We start from the raw sequence: 15,209 nt of genomic DNA on the forward strand, positions 1-15,209 counted from the left end.
ACCAACCACACAGCGAGTTACTTTGAAAGCGCAAGTTCACCTCTTCGGCACCTGCTTTCCATCCCGTGTCTCCTTTCGGAGCACTATTCCGGTAATTTTGCACCGTTAAGCTTTTACCTTATCTGCTTTCCATCTGTAACCATTTCCTTTGCAAGGATTAGCATTTCAAACTCTCTGAATCTAAATAAAATTACCTGCTAAGCATTGACTCGGTTGGGTTTGAATAAAAAGAATTAATAACATATGGGGGAGAGAGAGGAAATAATGAAAGACAGCACATCAGAATGCATGTAAAATTAAATCAGAAGTCTTGAAACTGCTGAAAGAACACAGGTGTTTTACCTTCAGATCGGGAGAAGAAATACTTTCTTTCATTGTACATTTTCATCACAAATTAGTAAACACCGCCAGGGAGGGAGCATGGTGAAAGGAAACAACTGATGAGAAGGTTGGGGAGGGGAGAGAAGAATCACCTTTCTTTCAAGACTGTCCTCCCCATCTGTGGAGCTGATACTGTCATACAGCCTTGTTCTAGTTGGTCTTGACCTTTTGTTCGTCACTGAAAGCTGAACTCGAGTCTTCAGTGCTTTTGAGTCCAGCCTTTCTGTCTCGGGAACTGCTTCATTAAAATCTTTCGAGAGAGAGAGAGAATAGAAAATCACGACCTGCATTTAAACATGCCACTATCTGGAGATACAGCCTGCAATTCTATACAAATCAAGCCGTATTTTCATACATGCTGATCAAAATGTCATGCCCTTATTTCAGTGGAAACCACTGTCCCTTTGTTGTCATCAGGCTGTGTACAACCTTGGTGCCGCAGCATGGAAATGAGAGCATCAGAAGATGCTGAAGCCTCAGGAGGACCCGTGGAAAGCAAAAGAACAAACCATTGTATTATAAAGTACCAGTACACATAGTTGACGGGCAGTTTAGATCAGCCACTGAGGTGTGGTGGTTTAAGGCTGAGTCATACCAGCAAGATACCTTGCTGGTATGACTCTACTTAAGATAGTACATATGAAAACAGAAGTCAGAGCTAAGAAGATTCATGCTTAAAGAAGAACTGTAAGCAACCCTTGGTTCTTAAAACTATAAACACTCAAGAGTCACAGTACGATACCATCTATGCTCACACACCTGCAGATGATCAAAACAAAACAAAAATAAAAAAATGCAGATGATGTAATAGCTAAAGAGGTGAAGATATGACACACAAACTTCACCCCTACACTGACCTACATTCAGACTTGGAACCAGACAGATTTTTTTTTTAAAAAAAAATGCAGCTGCTGATCTGGAACTGGCAAATGATGTTCTGCTTTGGTCCTGGCCGCGTGAAGACAAAAATTGTTTTACCTTACATTAGGCACCTATTTTGATAATTGAAAAAAAACAAACCCACTAATTGTTTATATTGTCTAGTGATTTTCGACCTTTTCCTTGCCATGCTTATTAAGTTAATTTGCTTGTTTGTTTCCTTTGGGGATTACCATGGTCACTTTCTTTATTAACTTGGGAGCTATCAATTTTTTGTGTCTTCTGAAACTGTGCAGAAGCCCTTGCAGAGCCTTGTCTCTGGGTGGGAAGGAGGAGATTCGGTGAAAGCTTCTCTTAAGAACCATTTGCTAAATCTCCCTGCCCCAATCCGGCAGGGTGGCAAGGCTTTGCAAGGACTTCTTGAGGGGAAGCCCTTACAGAGCCTCATGCCCCGCTCCCATCATGGGGGCAGCAGTGGGGCATTTTGCCCCAGGTGCAAAAACACCTCAAGACACCTTCTCAATGATGACCCATGGAAAGCTAAAGAACCCTGGGAGCTGTAGTTCTGTGAGGGAATACTGAGTGTTTCCTCAAACTTTGGTCCCGTATTAGGATATTTTCACAGAATTCTCAGAATCATCACCAAAACACAATTCCCAGCATTCCATGAGAGAAGTCCACAACAACTTCATTCATATAAATTTGTACCTAGTTGTTAAAAAAAAATAGTGGGGAGGAGATCAAGATTTGTACAACAGTGTGTAGGGATGTCTGTTAATCCTTTGCCTTACTCTGTAGTCCTGTCAATGGAAGCTTCCCCTCTAAGTGCAAAAAGCTGTTTTGGGAGGAGGGTTCATTTTTCATACGGATCACAGTTCACATGTGAGTGCAGGGAGAGGGTTAACCTCCTCACACATTGAAGTCCTGATCACATGCACCCTGTGGTTGCTATTTAAATGTTAAAAATGAAGCATGTTAATTGTGATCTTGCAATTAATATCATGTCTAGCTTGCCCCTCAGTTTGTAACAGAAGTACATATGTAATTGTAATTATATCCTATGAGAAGCAGGTGCAAATAGAGTTATATAACCAATACTGGTCTCACCCCCCCCCCCCATATTTTAAAAAAACACCTGATCCATTAGGTGAAGCCAAAGTATTCAAAGTAAGTAAGTACAGAGGCAAAATGGGACCCAATCGGCATAAACATGGTTTTGACAGAGTCAGCTGAGACTTCTGCCGCTGATTGCGCAAATGGAATCAGCATGTACCCTTTTGTGTCACTATGGTTACCTAAGTCCAAAAGATCTTCATAAGGTGTTTGAAACAATAATAGCCTTAATGCCTCACAAAGAGTACTTAGAGAGGATTTCAATTTAAAAGGAGGGGCAGGAGAGAATTAACTCCTGAAGGCAATTATGCTGAAGCAATTATTTATAGTCAAGAGAGAGGATTCAGGAACAAACACAATAGGTTAATAGGAATTAACTTATTTTGCCAAGTGACTATTTCAGCGTGATTAATATAAAGAGAACAGCAAAAACCCAATGGGGCGGAGGGGAAGAAGTCAGGTGAAAATTGGCAATACATATTGGGGTGTGTTCACACACTCGATTCTCCTCTACAAAAATTGTCCCTCTTGCCACTCCAATTGTGCTTTAATAAACCATCTCAGGTTCAAAGAGCAGTTTGGGGACTTTGCAATTAGGGCAGTCACAGGAAGCTACCTTATAAATGGAGTTACAAGGCTGGTCATCCAGCTCAGGAGTGTCTACACTTAACTGGTAATGGTTCTCCAGGATTCCAGACGGGGTGCATTGCGTCTGGACACGCAATCAAAGCAGATGCTCCACCACTGAGCTGAGCTGTGGTCTCTTCTCAAACACTGCACACATAGTGTTTATCCTTCCACCTACCACCACCCCAGTTTCCCTTTAAAACTCCGAAAAATACTTTGTGAATGTACAGGAGTTAAGACAGAAGTCTGGCTGCTCTAAGAAGCAGCATCAAAACCAACAGTAATTCAGGGTTGTTGTTGCTGTTGTTTTTTTCCTAAAAATGTTGGTTATACGTGAACCCTTTTGGATTGCAGCCTAAACTAATTCTTTGCTCCTACCTTCCTTCTTCAGGGTTACGCATCTATGAAGTCTATTCTCCACACAACACGCTCAGAGTAATGTGCCAAACAGAAGTTGTGACAAAGGAGGAAGTTTTATAACTAACCAGCAAAGTAAATAGTAACATGATACACGGTGGCATTCACTCAAAAGCTTTCCTAAGAAATTTGAAACTACAGAATTAAAATGCATTGCTCCTGACATTTTAAAAGCACCACATTTGTGTGCATGGTACTTTCTTTGTTTGTTTTTTTAAGTTGCTTTAAGAAAACAAACATGGCAGGGCTTTCAAGCCAGCAGGTTATGGATAGAGGATGATTTCAATCATAGCATGTATGCTGCCTCTTCTAAAATGGTGTTATAGAATAGAAAATGGCAGTGGCACTGTTAAGAGGGGTCCCAGGGAAGTGGCATGGAGCAGCAACAAGGCCCAAGTTCCAAACTCAGCTATTCAGACTAGAATCAAAACCTGCCTCCATTGCATAACTTGTCACCACATTGGGCAGAGGCCACATTCAGTTACTGGTATAACTGTTGCGAGCTTTTGTGATTTTGCAGGAATCTAGGATTCTCTCTTCACCACACACACACACACACACACACACACACACACACACACACACATATACACAGGCTGTAAGACTTCACCATCAAGCAATTCATTCCGTCTTTGAAATAGGAATAAATCATGCATTTAGAGCATAATACTGTCCATGAGGATTCCTGCCATCTTGCATTACCATGCTCTGAAACATCAGAGGAGGATATCTATTATCATTTCATTGGAAGGGATTGGGGGCGGGGCAGGGATGAGACCAACTAGCAGTTTCTAACACACATCTAAATAAAGTGTGTATTTCTTAAGAAGCAGAGGGGGAATTAGATACTTCCTGCTCCTAGTCAAATGCTTAACATTTCTTGCAGCAGCTGCTTCTTGCCTGAATTGCACAATGGTCTCATGACTCAGAACGCCCCACAGAGTTGCCATAGGCTAAGAAAATCCTCCTTTATTATATGCCACTATTTCTCAAAAAAGCACCCCCCCTTTCTTCCTAATGTCTCAACAAATGAGACTGATTTGTAAAAATGTTACATGGGGGGGGGAAATATGAGAGAGAGACATTGCACATACTTTTGTAAATCAAGAAAATCTTTAATAAAAATAATTTTTTTAAAAAAAGCATTGCAGCCTGATAAGATGGTCTCCAACAGCATTTTTTGAGCATTTTGCAACATACAGGGAAGGGGATCCTGTGGCCATCTGGATATTCTACGACTACAATTCCTGTCATACCTAACCATTGGCCACGTTGGCTGGGGTTGATGGGACTTAAGAGTCCACCAACCTTTGGAAGGCCTCTGGCTCCCTATTCCTATTTTCCATCTATCAAAATTTAAGTAAAAGCTTGGCCCTGGCTATACTGCATTTGCTCATAGATATCCACAGTACAGTTCAATCACACAGATACGGTGGAATTATAACTGAGGGTTGTGGGCAATACCTTCACTTCACACAATATGCATTCTTGACATGGAAAACACTTTTTTGTGTGTAGGAAACAGCATGTAGACACTGATCATTTCACCCTTATGTACATGGGGAATATATTTCACCCTTATGTACATGGGGAATGCCGTAGCGTGCTATAGCAAATTAGGCTTTCCCAGAGTGTATACGGGCAATGAAATGTGGTGGGCCTACCACTGCACATAGGTTTCACATTGCTTCCTTTGTAGAAAGTGCTTATGTGCAATGCATGAAGTGGCCTCAAAGCCAGGGCCTTTAATGAAGAGTCCCTTTACACACTTGCAATTCTGTTAGCAGAGCAGCGAGATTCACTACTCCAGTTGTCATGACGGACTTATATATGCACTGAACGTCAGAGCACTCAGTTCTAGAGACTCGTGTACTCATTTAACACCACAGCATTCTGTTCTTATTTCCTCTCTTTAAAAATCTACGTGCTAAGGACATTTGCTAAAAGAAAATTATAAAGCATCTATTAAGGTACAGCCACAGTCGAAAGCTTATGCATAACCAGCAAAGGGGCGTACAAGCAGTTACAATGCTCCTATGATGAATGGAGGTTCTCATACGCATATGGGGGTTTGTGTCCACACGTGAAGATGGCAGGTGTGTGCTGAAGTGTGGATCTGCCAAAATCACACACTGAGCCTTACTTCCTGCAGGAGTTCTTTCCTCGGTCATGCTCCATATCCAGGACTGAGCACAGATCAGAGAGAAGCAGTGTGAGAAAGGGACTAAAGGAAAGCTAGTGGTGACATGTTAGGGGAGAGAATGGCAGTCCTCATGTACTTTTGGTACTTGGATGACTGCACACAGATCTGCCTCCGATCTATTTTTGCCCAAATACATCCGTTTGTACGTGTAAACTGTACATATTTATCTATCAACACACACACACAGAGAGACGTTCATACGTTTACACAAACGATTCGTTTATTTTTGCACACAAAAGACCCCTTCTGAAAATTGTGATGTCTTGTTCTCAAGTACACAACATAAAAAAACAGATTTAGGATATAGAAGAGGAGATACAGATTTATATTCTTAACCTTTTTATTAGCACAATGTCAACAATGAACGGGGATAAAAATATAACTGAACGGAATACATGTGCTTTTACAGGCATTATTAAATTATGTATGATAGTATTTCAGATGGGTCACCACATCGTGCATTACGCTGGCCACATTTTCATGTCACAGCGAGCCATAAACCATCACCATACTCAAGTCACCGGTGACTGCTTCGCTTCGCCCCAGTCATACCAACCACAATCCCTGGCTTAGTGTCATGTCTGAATGCATTATGTCTGAAGCAGGGGTTGTGCTTTGTTTCACTCCAAACAAATAGTGATGACATAGGTGCCATCTCACGCCAAAGATTGTGGGTGCCTGCAATGAAGGGTTTCAGCTTTGCCCATTGACCTTGTGGGGGCCCAGCCCCACAAATACATTATTGTGGGTGCCAAAGAACCCACAGCTCCCTGGAGTTGGCTCCAGTGGATGACGATAAGCAAAGGTTTGTTCTTGGCTTACCGGCCATAGTTGGTTTGAGTGAAACAGACCACGGTCCCTGGTTCGGAACTAACACTACGCAAGGGATCATGACCTATTTCTCCCAAGTACAACTGAGAAGGAGCAAAGGGTGCACGACTGACTTGTACACGGTAAAGCAGGGTATACGGCTCACCACGTCATGCAAATGCAGCCACTCTGAAAACATTCAAGTCGGTACAACTACGTCACACAGAAACAATGCAATCGTCAAGCTTATCATCTGGTTCAAACAAACCTTGACTTAAGGCATCCAGGCAAGACACTTGCTTTGCATCAAGGTTTTCCATAGCATCGCCTCTTGAGACTTCTGCAAGGGATGTTTGCCTTTCAAAAATGTTGTTGTTGTTGTTAACTTGGCTCCCATTTTGCTTCAGTAACCTGAAAACCTCTGTTTCCAGTTCTCTGATCTAGGACAAATGAAGTTAAATATTAGCAAAATAAATAAAATACCGTATTTTTCCATGGCTTTTTGCTTTAAAAATTAGTAAAAAAAATGGAGGTCGTCTTTTACACGGAAGATGGCACCTGGAGGAATTTTTAAAATATTTAAGCATATGTCATGGATTTTGGCTTGGGTGGGCTGAGGCGGTCCCTCCTGCTGCCATTCCCCTTTCTCCCCCCACCCTCCAGGCTGCATGCTGGCGACTGACTCACCTCCTGAAGCCCCCACTGGCTTGACCACTGGATCGAGAGCAGCTGCCTCAGCTACCTCTCCTTGCCCTTCTTTCCTTTCCCCCCTCTTCCCCTCTCAAACTCCCACCCTGCCCCCAGCCTGCTCACCACCTTCTTCAGCTCAGTTTGCTTGATGGCATGGCCCGATGCAGAGTGGGCGCTGCCTTCCCCCGGCTCTTCCTTGGCATCCTGCTTGGGAGCCTGCTTCCCTGCAGCAGCAGCAGCAGCTGCTGCCACTGAGTGTGTGGTGCCCCAGTTGCTGCCTTTGCTTCTGCACCACGGGGCACTGCATGCACCTCATGCTGGAAACTTCAAGGGCGATCGCCCCCCAAAATATCAACAACTTGCTGCCGCCAGTCATCCAGATTTTCACTTTTATTTTAGGGTTTCATTTTCTTAATTTTGGGTTTTAAAAAATAGGGGTCGTCTTATGCATGGAAAAATACGGTAAAATAAACCTCACCCATTCATCAGATGAACAGAACCACTACCATGCATGTATTTAGTACCACACAGACATTTAGTACTGTTAATATACCAGGAATGGGCAAACTTGGCCCTCCAGATGTTTTGGGACTACAACTCCCACCATCCCTAGCTAACAGGACCAGTGGTCAGGGATGATGGGAGTTGTAGTCCCAAAACATCTGGAGGGCCGAGTCTGCCTATGCCTGTACTAGACCCATGTATTGGTAAACTATGTATCATGGGTTGCTTTGTGCTACCCTGTTGCAATGCAATGATAATCCCCATGCAGTATAGTACTGTTGTCTGCTTATTTAAATCATTTGTAACAGGCTTATTGATCTGGTGGACGACTTCTTGATCTCAACAGTTCAACTACTGTTCGCATAGGCAGACAGATTGTACACTACTTGAACCTTAAATGTGAATATCTATACAGCTGTCAACTATTTGTGCACAGAGGTACACAGATTGTTCACTCATTGAATGCAGCGTGTGACCATCCCTACAGCCACACCTACTCCTAAACGGCAACAACGCTTCCGAAATAAAGTCAAGAAATAAACCAAAATACTGAAAATTACTTACACGAGCTTGTAAACCTTGAACTTCTGCAAAGTGGGCCTTCTCCAGATCTTCTATTTTTTTCCTTTCAGCTTCTTGTCGCTTGATGAACTCAAGTTCTCTTAGGGAAAAATATATTTGCTGGTTAGAACAAGCATCAGTTTTGATAGGTATTGAAAAAAATGGATGGACTACTACACTTCAGTATGTATTGTCTTGATAAGAGATTCTATAGCAACCTGATAATAATGAGAATGCAGCAGCATGAAGGAGGGTGTGTGGAGCAAATACTTTTATATTAAAATGAATAAGCTGAAGCTACATTGTAGGAGATTAACCTGAATTATCTCTTGTTTGCTTTATGAAAAGTTGTTAATCACCACAGTGGAAGTAGAAAAACTAAATAAATACACGTAATTAAAATTAGGCTTATAAATTTATTATGTAGGTGCACAGATAATATAGTGGTGGGTTGGCGTGTGTGTGTGTGTGTGTGTGTGTGTGTGTGTGTGTCTCCTTGGCATTAATTCCTCTTTCATTTTACCACTCTTGTTTTATCTCTTAAAAGGTACAGATACAAAGATCTGGAAAGTTATGAGTAAACCTATTAGGAAGTATACATTTTTTTTACACATTTACAGATTTAACCCAGAGAGGTAATATGTTTAGAAGGTTTAAGCTCTGGCCCAGTTTGCACGTCCAAAGAGGGCTGATCTTGCCTTCTTTGCTAATTCCTGCTAACACAATGGAGAAATAAGTCACAATTCCTGGCTCAGAATTAAAGACTGTAGGCCAGTAGGGCAAGGACTCTAGCTCAGTGGCAGAGCATCTGCTTTGCATGTAGAAGGCCTTAGGTTGAATTCCTGGCTTCTCCAGGCAGGACTAGATGAGAATTCTGTCTGAAACACTGGAGAGCCAGTACAAGTCAGGGTTAAACCACACTGAGCAAGGTGCAGTAATCGTCTGACTCAGTCTAAACACAGCTTCCTTTGATCATATGGAGATTTTGGCCTGTTTCAGCCCAAGCAAACCATGGTCTGTAGCCAAATGTTGTTAAGTCAGGGACTGAAGTTTATTTCTCTGGCTCTCTGCATGCCTATGCCACACAGATTGAGAAATTTTGCTCCAACCTGCATCTCAGTTCATGCTTACTTTTGCTGAAAGTCCTTAATCAGTTTCTTGGCTTTATTGTATTTCTTCTCCAGTGCCTGATACTGGCTCTGAGTTTCCTTCAGATGTTCATTGACGGTGTGACATAGGGTTTGTGCCTCAATCCAGTAGCTCTCAAGCTTCATCATCCTGTCCTTATTCTCCTCAATGTTCTGCTGAAGCTGATTCTTCTCCAGCTCCCACCTTACTTTCTCATTCTCAGCTGTCTGCAGCTTTGGAAGAGTAAGGCAGATGCTTTTACATTCAGGTACAGTTGGTTCAAAGTAACATGCATGAGGAACAGCAGCCTAGTGCTGTTGTTATATGGCTGGTATAACCAATGAGATGCCCCCTCCAGATGTTGCTGAACTCACGCTTCCATTATCACTGGCAACTGGGGCTGGTGGAAGTAGGGGTCCAACAACATCTGGAGCCCACCATGTTGGCTATCCTTGCATACAATAAGTAATGTTCAGAACAGAAATAATTTTAGAGCAATAAAGAACTTTCTAGACCAGGCTAAATGAATAATCTCAGATGCATCATTTCCCATCTAGCATCCACCTAGGCTTCTGCAATTTTAAAATGAACACACTACTGCTTGTATTGTTATTTCCCCCCAAAAGTTTGCCATGTGTCTAAACAAGGCAAACTGGAGATTAGTCATACAGAGATAAAATGAAGCATATTTTGACAAATTTATTGTGCAACATTACCATAGGCAGAACACTCGCTTCCTACCTGAAGGGTATTTACTGTCGTTGCAAGAAGCTTCTCTATTAACAGCTTTCATAGCTATAAAGTGGTGTGTAATAACTAATCATCTGCCTTTTATAGTTGTTGTTGGCATCCATCTGTGTCGAGAGACAATGGGGGTGGGGTTGCCTCGGGGGGGGGGGGGGGTGAAGCCAAACTGACTTCCCTGAGATGCCACCCTGGGCAGTGAGTATGGAGGTACTGGGCTCCCCAGAGAACAGGACCCCACCTCTTGGCCTCGCTGATGTGGTCCAAAGGAAAGCAGAGCAAGATGTTTGGCAGCTGCCAGAAGGCAGTGTATGAGGTGCCATCCAACCACCTTAGGGATCCCACTCCGGATTTGTGTAGAATTTCCTCCTTAGCCCTTTCTTCTCCCAAAGATATCCCGCAAAGAAGTGGAGGTTTAGGATCACTTTTCCTTCTTCTACATGGGCTATGTTCCCAGGTTGAAGAGCCCCATCTGCCCCTCACTTCCCACTACAGCATGTGCAGAAATTGCCTTCTTCACCATTGGACCCACTCTTGGTCTCATCCACTCAATCTGACAGAGTATGTGTTTGCATGCAGGGGAAGTCCCTAACTCACCGAGGGTTTGAGACCCATTGGCTACCCTCACCTGGTTTAGTCAGCGAGTTGAAGCCGTTCCTGGGGTGCTGTCAGCTTTTAGGAGCCATATAAAAGAGCTGAATACAGGTGGGGGACTAAAGGTGGACAAACAAAGAAGGAGCCCAATGTGTCCCCCAACCCCTCCCCTAACACCCCATACACCCCTTTATAGTAGGTTATGTATTTAAACACATCAGTCTAAATGCATTCATGCCAAATATGGTTCTAGCTTTAAAGGTTCGCAACTCCTGGCCTGGAGAAATCACTAGGAAAACCCAGGAAAAAAGTGGGTATACCTTTGGCTCATTAAAATCAAAGGGTTGTCACCTAAGCCTAAGCCTATAATTGTGGATTTAACTTCCATTTAAATGGGTCTTAAGCATGTATAATAACTTGTTTTATTTAGGGTTTGTTGTGGGGGTAGAGAATGAAACATTCAAAAAATACAGCAAAGACTTCTGTTTTTACAAATGGCAGATGAATGGATGTTAGCCAAGTGCAACAGCCTCTGAAGGATTTTCAGCAGGAACAAATTAGCCCCACAAGGAATTCTACTGATAAGTAAGACCGTAATCTGGCAAGAGGATTTCTGATTATTTTTTTCAAATGAAGCAGAGGGGGGAAAAATCAAAATAGGAAGATTACAAAAAGTTATGTAGGAATTTCCTTTTATGTTTTCTCCTTGCAGACAGTCTCACTAACATCAGTGACAAAATAAACATTTATTTGTCCACTGAGTTTAAAACAAACTTGTACCTTAACTTAATTAGGGGGGGGGACATGGGGCACGGACATCCTCCGAATTCAGCAAGGTAAACAAACTGAAAGGATTTTATTTTGAAATAAAACATTCAAATGCATGTCTCATGCAGGCTTATGAACAAATCTGGCTAATTAATGCAACATAAATCCTGTTTTATTAAAGAAGGAAGTGGTATCTGAGTTAACTTCCTCGTACTTTTGTCCTCGTACTTTTTTCAGAAGCAATTTCTGCTACATATTAAAAGCAAATTCTTTACCATTTCCCTTTCCAGCCTGTTAGTGCTCTAATAATGTGGGGAAAGGAGTAAAAATTTAATAAGTGATTGCAACTATTTCCCTTGCAATAACAGTCATCATGATCCTCCTGAGACTCGAATAAACTATTTCTACCAAAACATGCTCTCTGGAGCCACTGCAAACAGACCCCCCCCCTTTCTTTTTGCTGCATTTTCTCAACGAGAACTTACTTTTCTTTGCTTCCCTTTGGACACAAACTTACAGCAGCTGAAAATAAGAACATCGCTCTTTCTAGTAGCCAGTAATCATTCTTACCTTTGTCTTCAGCTTCTGAATCTCTGCTTCTGTAACTGCATGCTTGATTTGCAACTGAAAATGGAAAACCACAAAGCGAACAAGTGAGCTGCAAATGCCAGAGCTCCAAAATTTTTTTTAAAAAAGACTTCTATGCTGCCACCTGAATACTGTAGTACACACAGCAGAAGGCCCACAAGACTGCTGCAGTGCAGTAGACTGTAAATTAAAATATCTAGCTTGGAAAATGACTCAGTCTATGCAAGTTAATTAAAGAAAAAGTGTTGCTGGCTAGCCTCTCGGAATATCAGATTAGGACATCGAATCTGCCAGGACAAGTCAAATGTCTTGAAAGAGGAGAAAATACTGATTGTTGTATTCAGCTTGTTAGCCAGCCCGGATTTGAATATCCCCGTGCACATGAATATTCTTAGAAAGCCTCACTAACACGGATTAAGCAAGCATGTCACAGAGGGCAGCCAACAGGCTATTAAAAGGCTCAAGCATTATGGAGGACACAACACATAGAGGCCGCAACCAAAGAAGAAAGCTGTTGTGACCTTCAACCCACCGTTGTGTCGAACTCAATCTCAGCAGGAAGAATCACTGAAGGTATTTATGGCTGGTCTACCCTTTTGACCCACACCTCACCCATCACATGAACCGCAGGAGAAGAAGCTCCAGACTTGGACAAGGTACTATTCAGGGTGGGTGTTGGACATTTTTTTTTCAAAGAAATTGGGGGGGGGGTGTAATATGCCAGAGCAAAAACAAAACTGGATTTCATCAGAGTAGAATGCATATATTTCTCCAGTAGTCCCACTTTTCCATAAACATGTGCACACACGCTTGCACAGATGCACGCACGCGCACACACCGATGTACTGTGCATGTACTCCTTGTATCGCAACGGTCACAGCCCATCTTGCACTAGGCACATACATTCTCTCCCATGGCCACATTTGTTTTTTACACACAGACACAGACACAGACTTGCATTATGTATATATGCAGAGCACAGTCCTTCCCTCCATAACAAACTGGTCACCATTTACCCACAGCATTTACTCGAGCTCATGTTTTTCTCCTTTCCCTGCTGCAAAGGGTTGTGGGGAGATGCATGCAAAAGAATGCATCCTCGTCCTTTTTTCTGCTAAGGAACACAGTAACTGTATGTGGCATGTAAAGCACTGCATTTCACCTGTTACACACAGACAGGACATTGCGGTTGGGCTCCCTTTGGTCACGGAGAAAGGTGCTACAAGCTATGCCCACTTATGGCCTTTCTGCATGATCAGAGTGGCCTCAACCACACTCTCTTTTCTGAATGTTGCAGGTGAAGCGCACCAACTTGTGGCTTTTTATTTATCATCTAAATATATGTCTCCACCTTTCCTTTCCTTTCCTTTCCTTTCCATCCCAATAAGCCCAAGCCAACAACAGGTATCATTTCAATTTAAATAGCCAATGAAAATGACTATCAAGATACATAGAGGAGCAAAATGAAAACAGGAACAAGTAAAAACAACAGCCAGCTAAAGTAAAAACAGCATTCAGCACCAGGCAACCACAATCAGCCAAAGGTCAGTCAGAACAAGGTCTGCTGGCAGAATACCATTAGAGAGGTAGCAAGATGGGCTTCCCTGGAAAGGAAGGGAATTTCAGCGTCTGGGAGCAGCAACCAAAAAGGCCCCGTTCCCACTGACACAGGTGTGGCCATCATGGTGGGACATGCAGAGCTTACTCTTACCAGACGGTGTGGGAAAAGGAAGCAGTGAGGCTGGGGCTGTGTGGGTGCACCAGCAGGAACACCAGATTGGCTCTGCCAGTGTGCTTGCACTGTTCCACTCTTGCCACCACCTTGCCCAACCTCCACTCCCTTAGGCGGCAGAGACACCACTATCAGAAGGGTGGCTTTGTGCATCCGCCACACTTGCCCTTGCTCTGATATTGGCAGGAAGCAAAAGAGGGCCTCTCCTGCAGATCTCAGGCCCCAGGCAGATTCATCTTTAAAAATGTGGTTCTTCCGGTAATCTGATTCCAATATGCTAAGTCACCCATATATATATATATATATATATATATATATATATATATATATATATATATATATATATATATTCCACGTAAAAAGCAATTCCCTGAATAAATTTGGCAACAGACAAGCACAGAACACCTGGCCTTAAAGCCAATCAAAAGTCTTAAATTATTTCTCCTGCAACTCTTACTGTTCAATCCATCATTTTAAACTGAGAAAAACCTGTCACCAAATTCTGAGACTGTACAGTCCAGTGATCCGCTCATGTGTTCGGCGCATGAATCCAACACTTTCACAGCTTAATTGAAAATTACAGTTCATCACGTAGTTTCTAGCCCCCTCTTACTTGCTTTTTTGAAAACACTTACACAAGCAAGTGAACTATATTTAGGCTGTTCAGTAAATAATGCAAAACAAACAGACCCTCAAACAGTTTTGTAAAATACAATCTGCTCAGGTGCAGATGGCTTTATCAGCTTTCTCTTTCCTGCGCTACTAAAACAGAACCTCCCTCTTATAAAAAATAAATAACGAACGCTGACTGCATAGTCAGATAACTGTCGGAATATAGCGCAGTAGGTCCCACAGAGCTTGCAGCTGAAGCAAGCAAGCCTGCCTTAATGACGAACCAAAGAGCATCCTGCGGTATTTAGGAAGGATATGTTTCAGCAAGAGAAAGTTGTGCAACATAAAGCACGTGAGTGCACTTCTAACTGAAGTCAAAACACAGCACCCAAAGAATAAAGAAAACCATCTCCAGGCTACAATTCTAAACGCATCTACTGGGAGTAAGCCCCACCAAACTGGGTGGTAAATATTAGGAATGGACAGATCAGTTCTATTTCTGGTCCTCGACAGCTTTGCAGTATGCTCATTCCTAAATCCGCTCTGCCCTGTTTCAACGTGAATCTCCAAGTATTGCTTTTTTAAAAAACAGCACAAGTATTCGCATTATATCAGTACACATTTTACCCCCATCATACACATTTAACACATATTTTTGTATGTTTTTATAGCTGCACTGCAAAATTCAAAGCAGCACAGAAATCAAAAGGGTAACTGTGCTTCAATCTGTGTATTAGTACAGGAAAGCATGAATCAGATCAGTTCATTTAAAAATGTGGGCCAAACCAAATCCTCAAACATCCCTAGTACACCATGCACAGCATCACAACGTAAGGCTACAAAAGTCCTTCGGATATC

The 15,209-nt window shown here is 42.4% G+C and overlaps 1 protein-coding gene across 10 annotated transcripts in view; it reads right to left on the reverse strand.

Moving 5' to 3' along the window:
- Positions 1 to 15,209, reverse strand: part of PPP1R9A (protein phosphatase 1 regulatory subunit 9A) — a 133,429-nt gene that overhangs the window by 16,486 nt on the left and 101,734 nt on the right. For all 10 annotated transcript variants that reach the window (XM_033166130.1, XM_033166131.1, XM_033166134.1 and 7 more), the window contains 5 exons: positions 11,990 to 12,043; positions 9,317 to 9,546; positions 8,189 to 8,285; positions 6,699 to 6,870; positions 474 to 631 (listed from right to left, as the gene is read on the reverse strand). In XM_033166130.1, the coding sequence (XP_033022021.1) occupies positions 474 to 631; positions 6,699 to 6,870; positions 8,189 to 8,285; positions 9,317 to 9,546; positions 11,990 to 12,043 (711 nt within the window). The remainder of the gene's footprint in view (positions 1 to 473; positions 632 to 6,698; positions 6,871 to 8,188; positions 8,286 to 9,316; positions 9,547 to 11,989; positions 12,044 to 15,209) is intronic.

This window comes from Lacerta agilis, chromosome 12 (genome assembly GCF_009819535.1).
Source record: "Lacerta agilis isolate rLacAgi1 chromosome 12, rLacAgi1.pri, whole genome shotgun sequence".
Lineage (NCBI taxonomy): Eukaryota > Metazoa > Chordata > Lepidosauria > Squamata > Lacertidae > Lacerta > Lacerta agilis.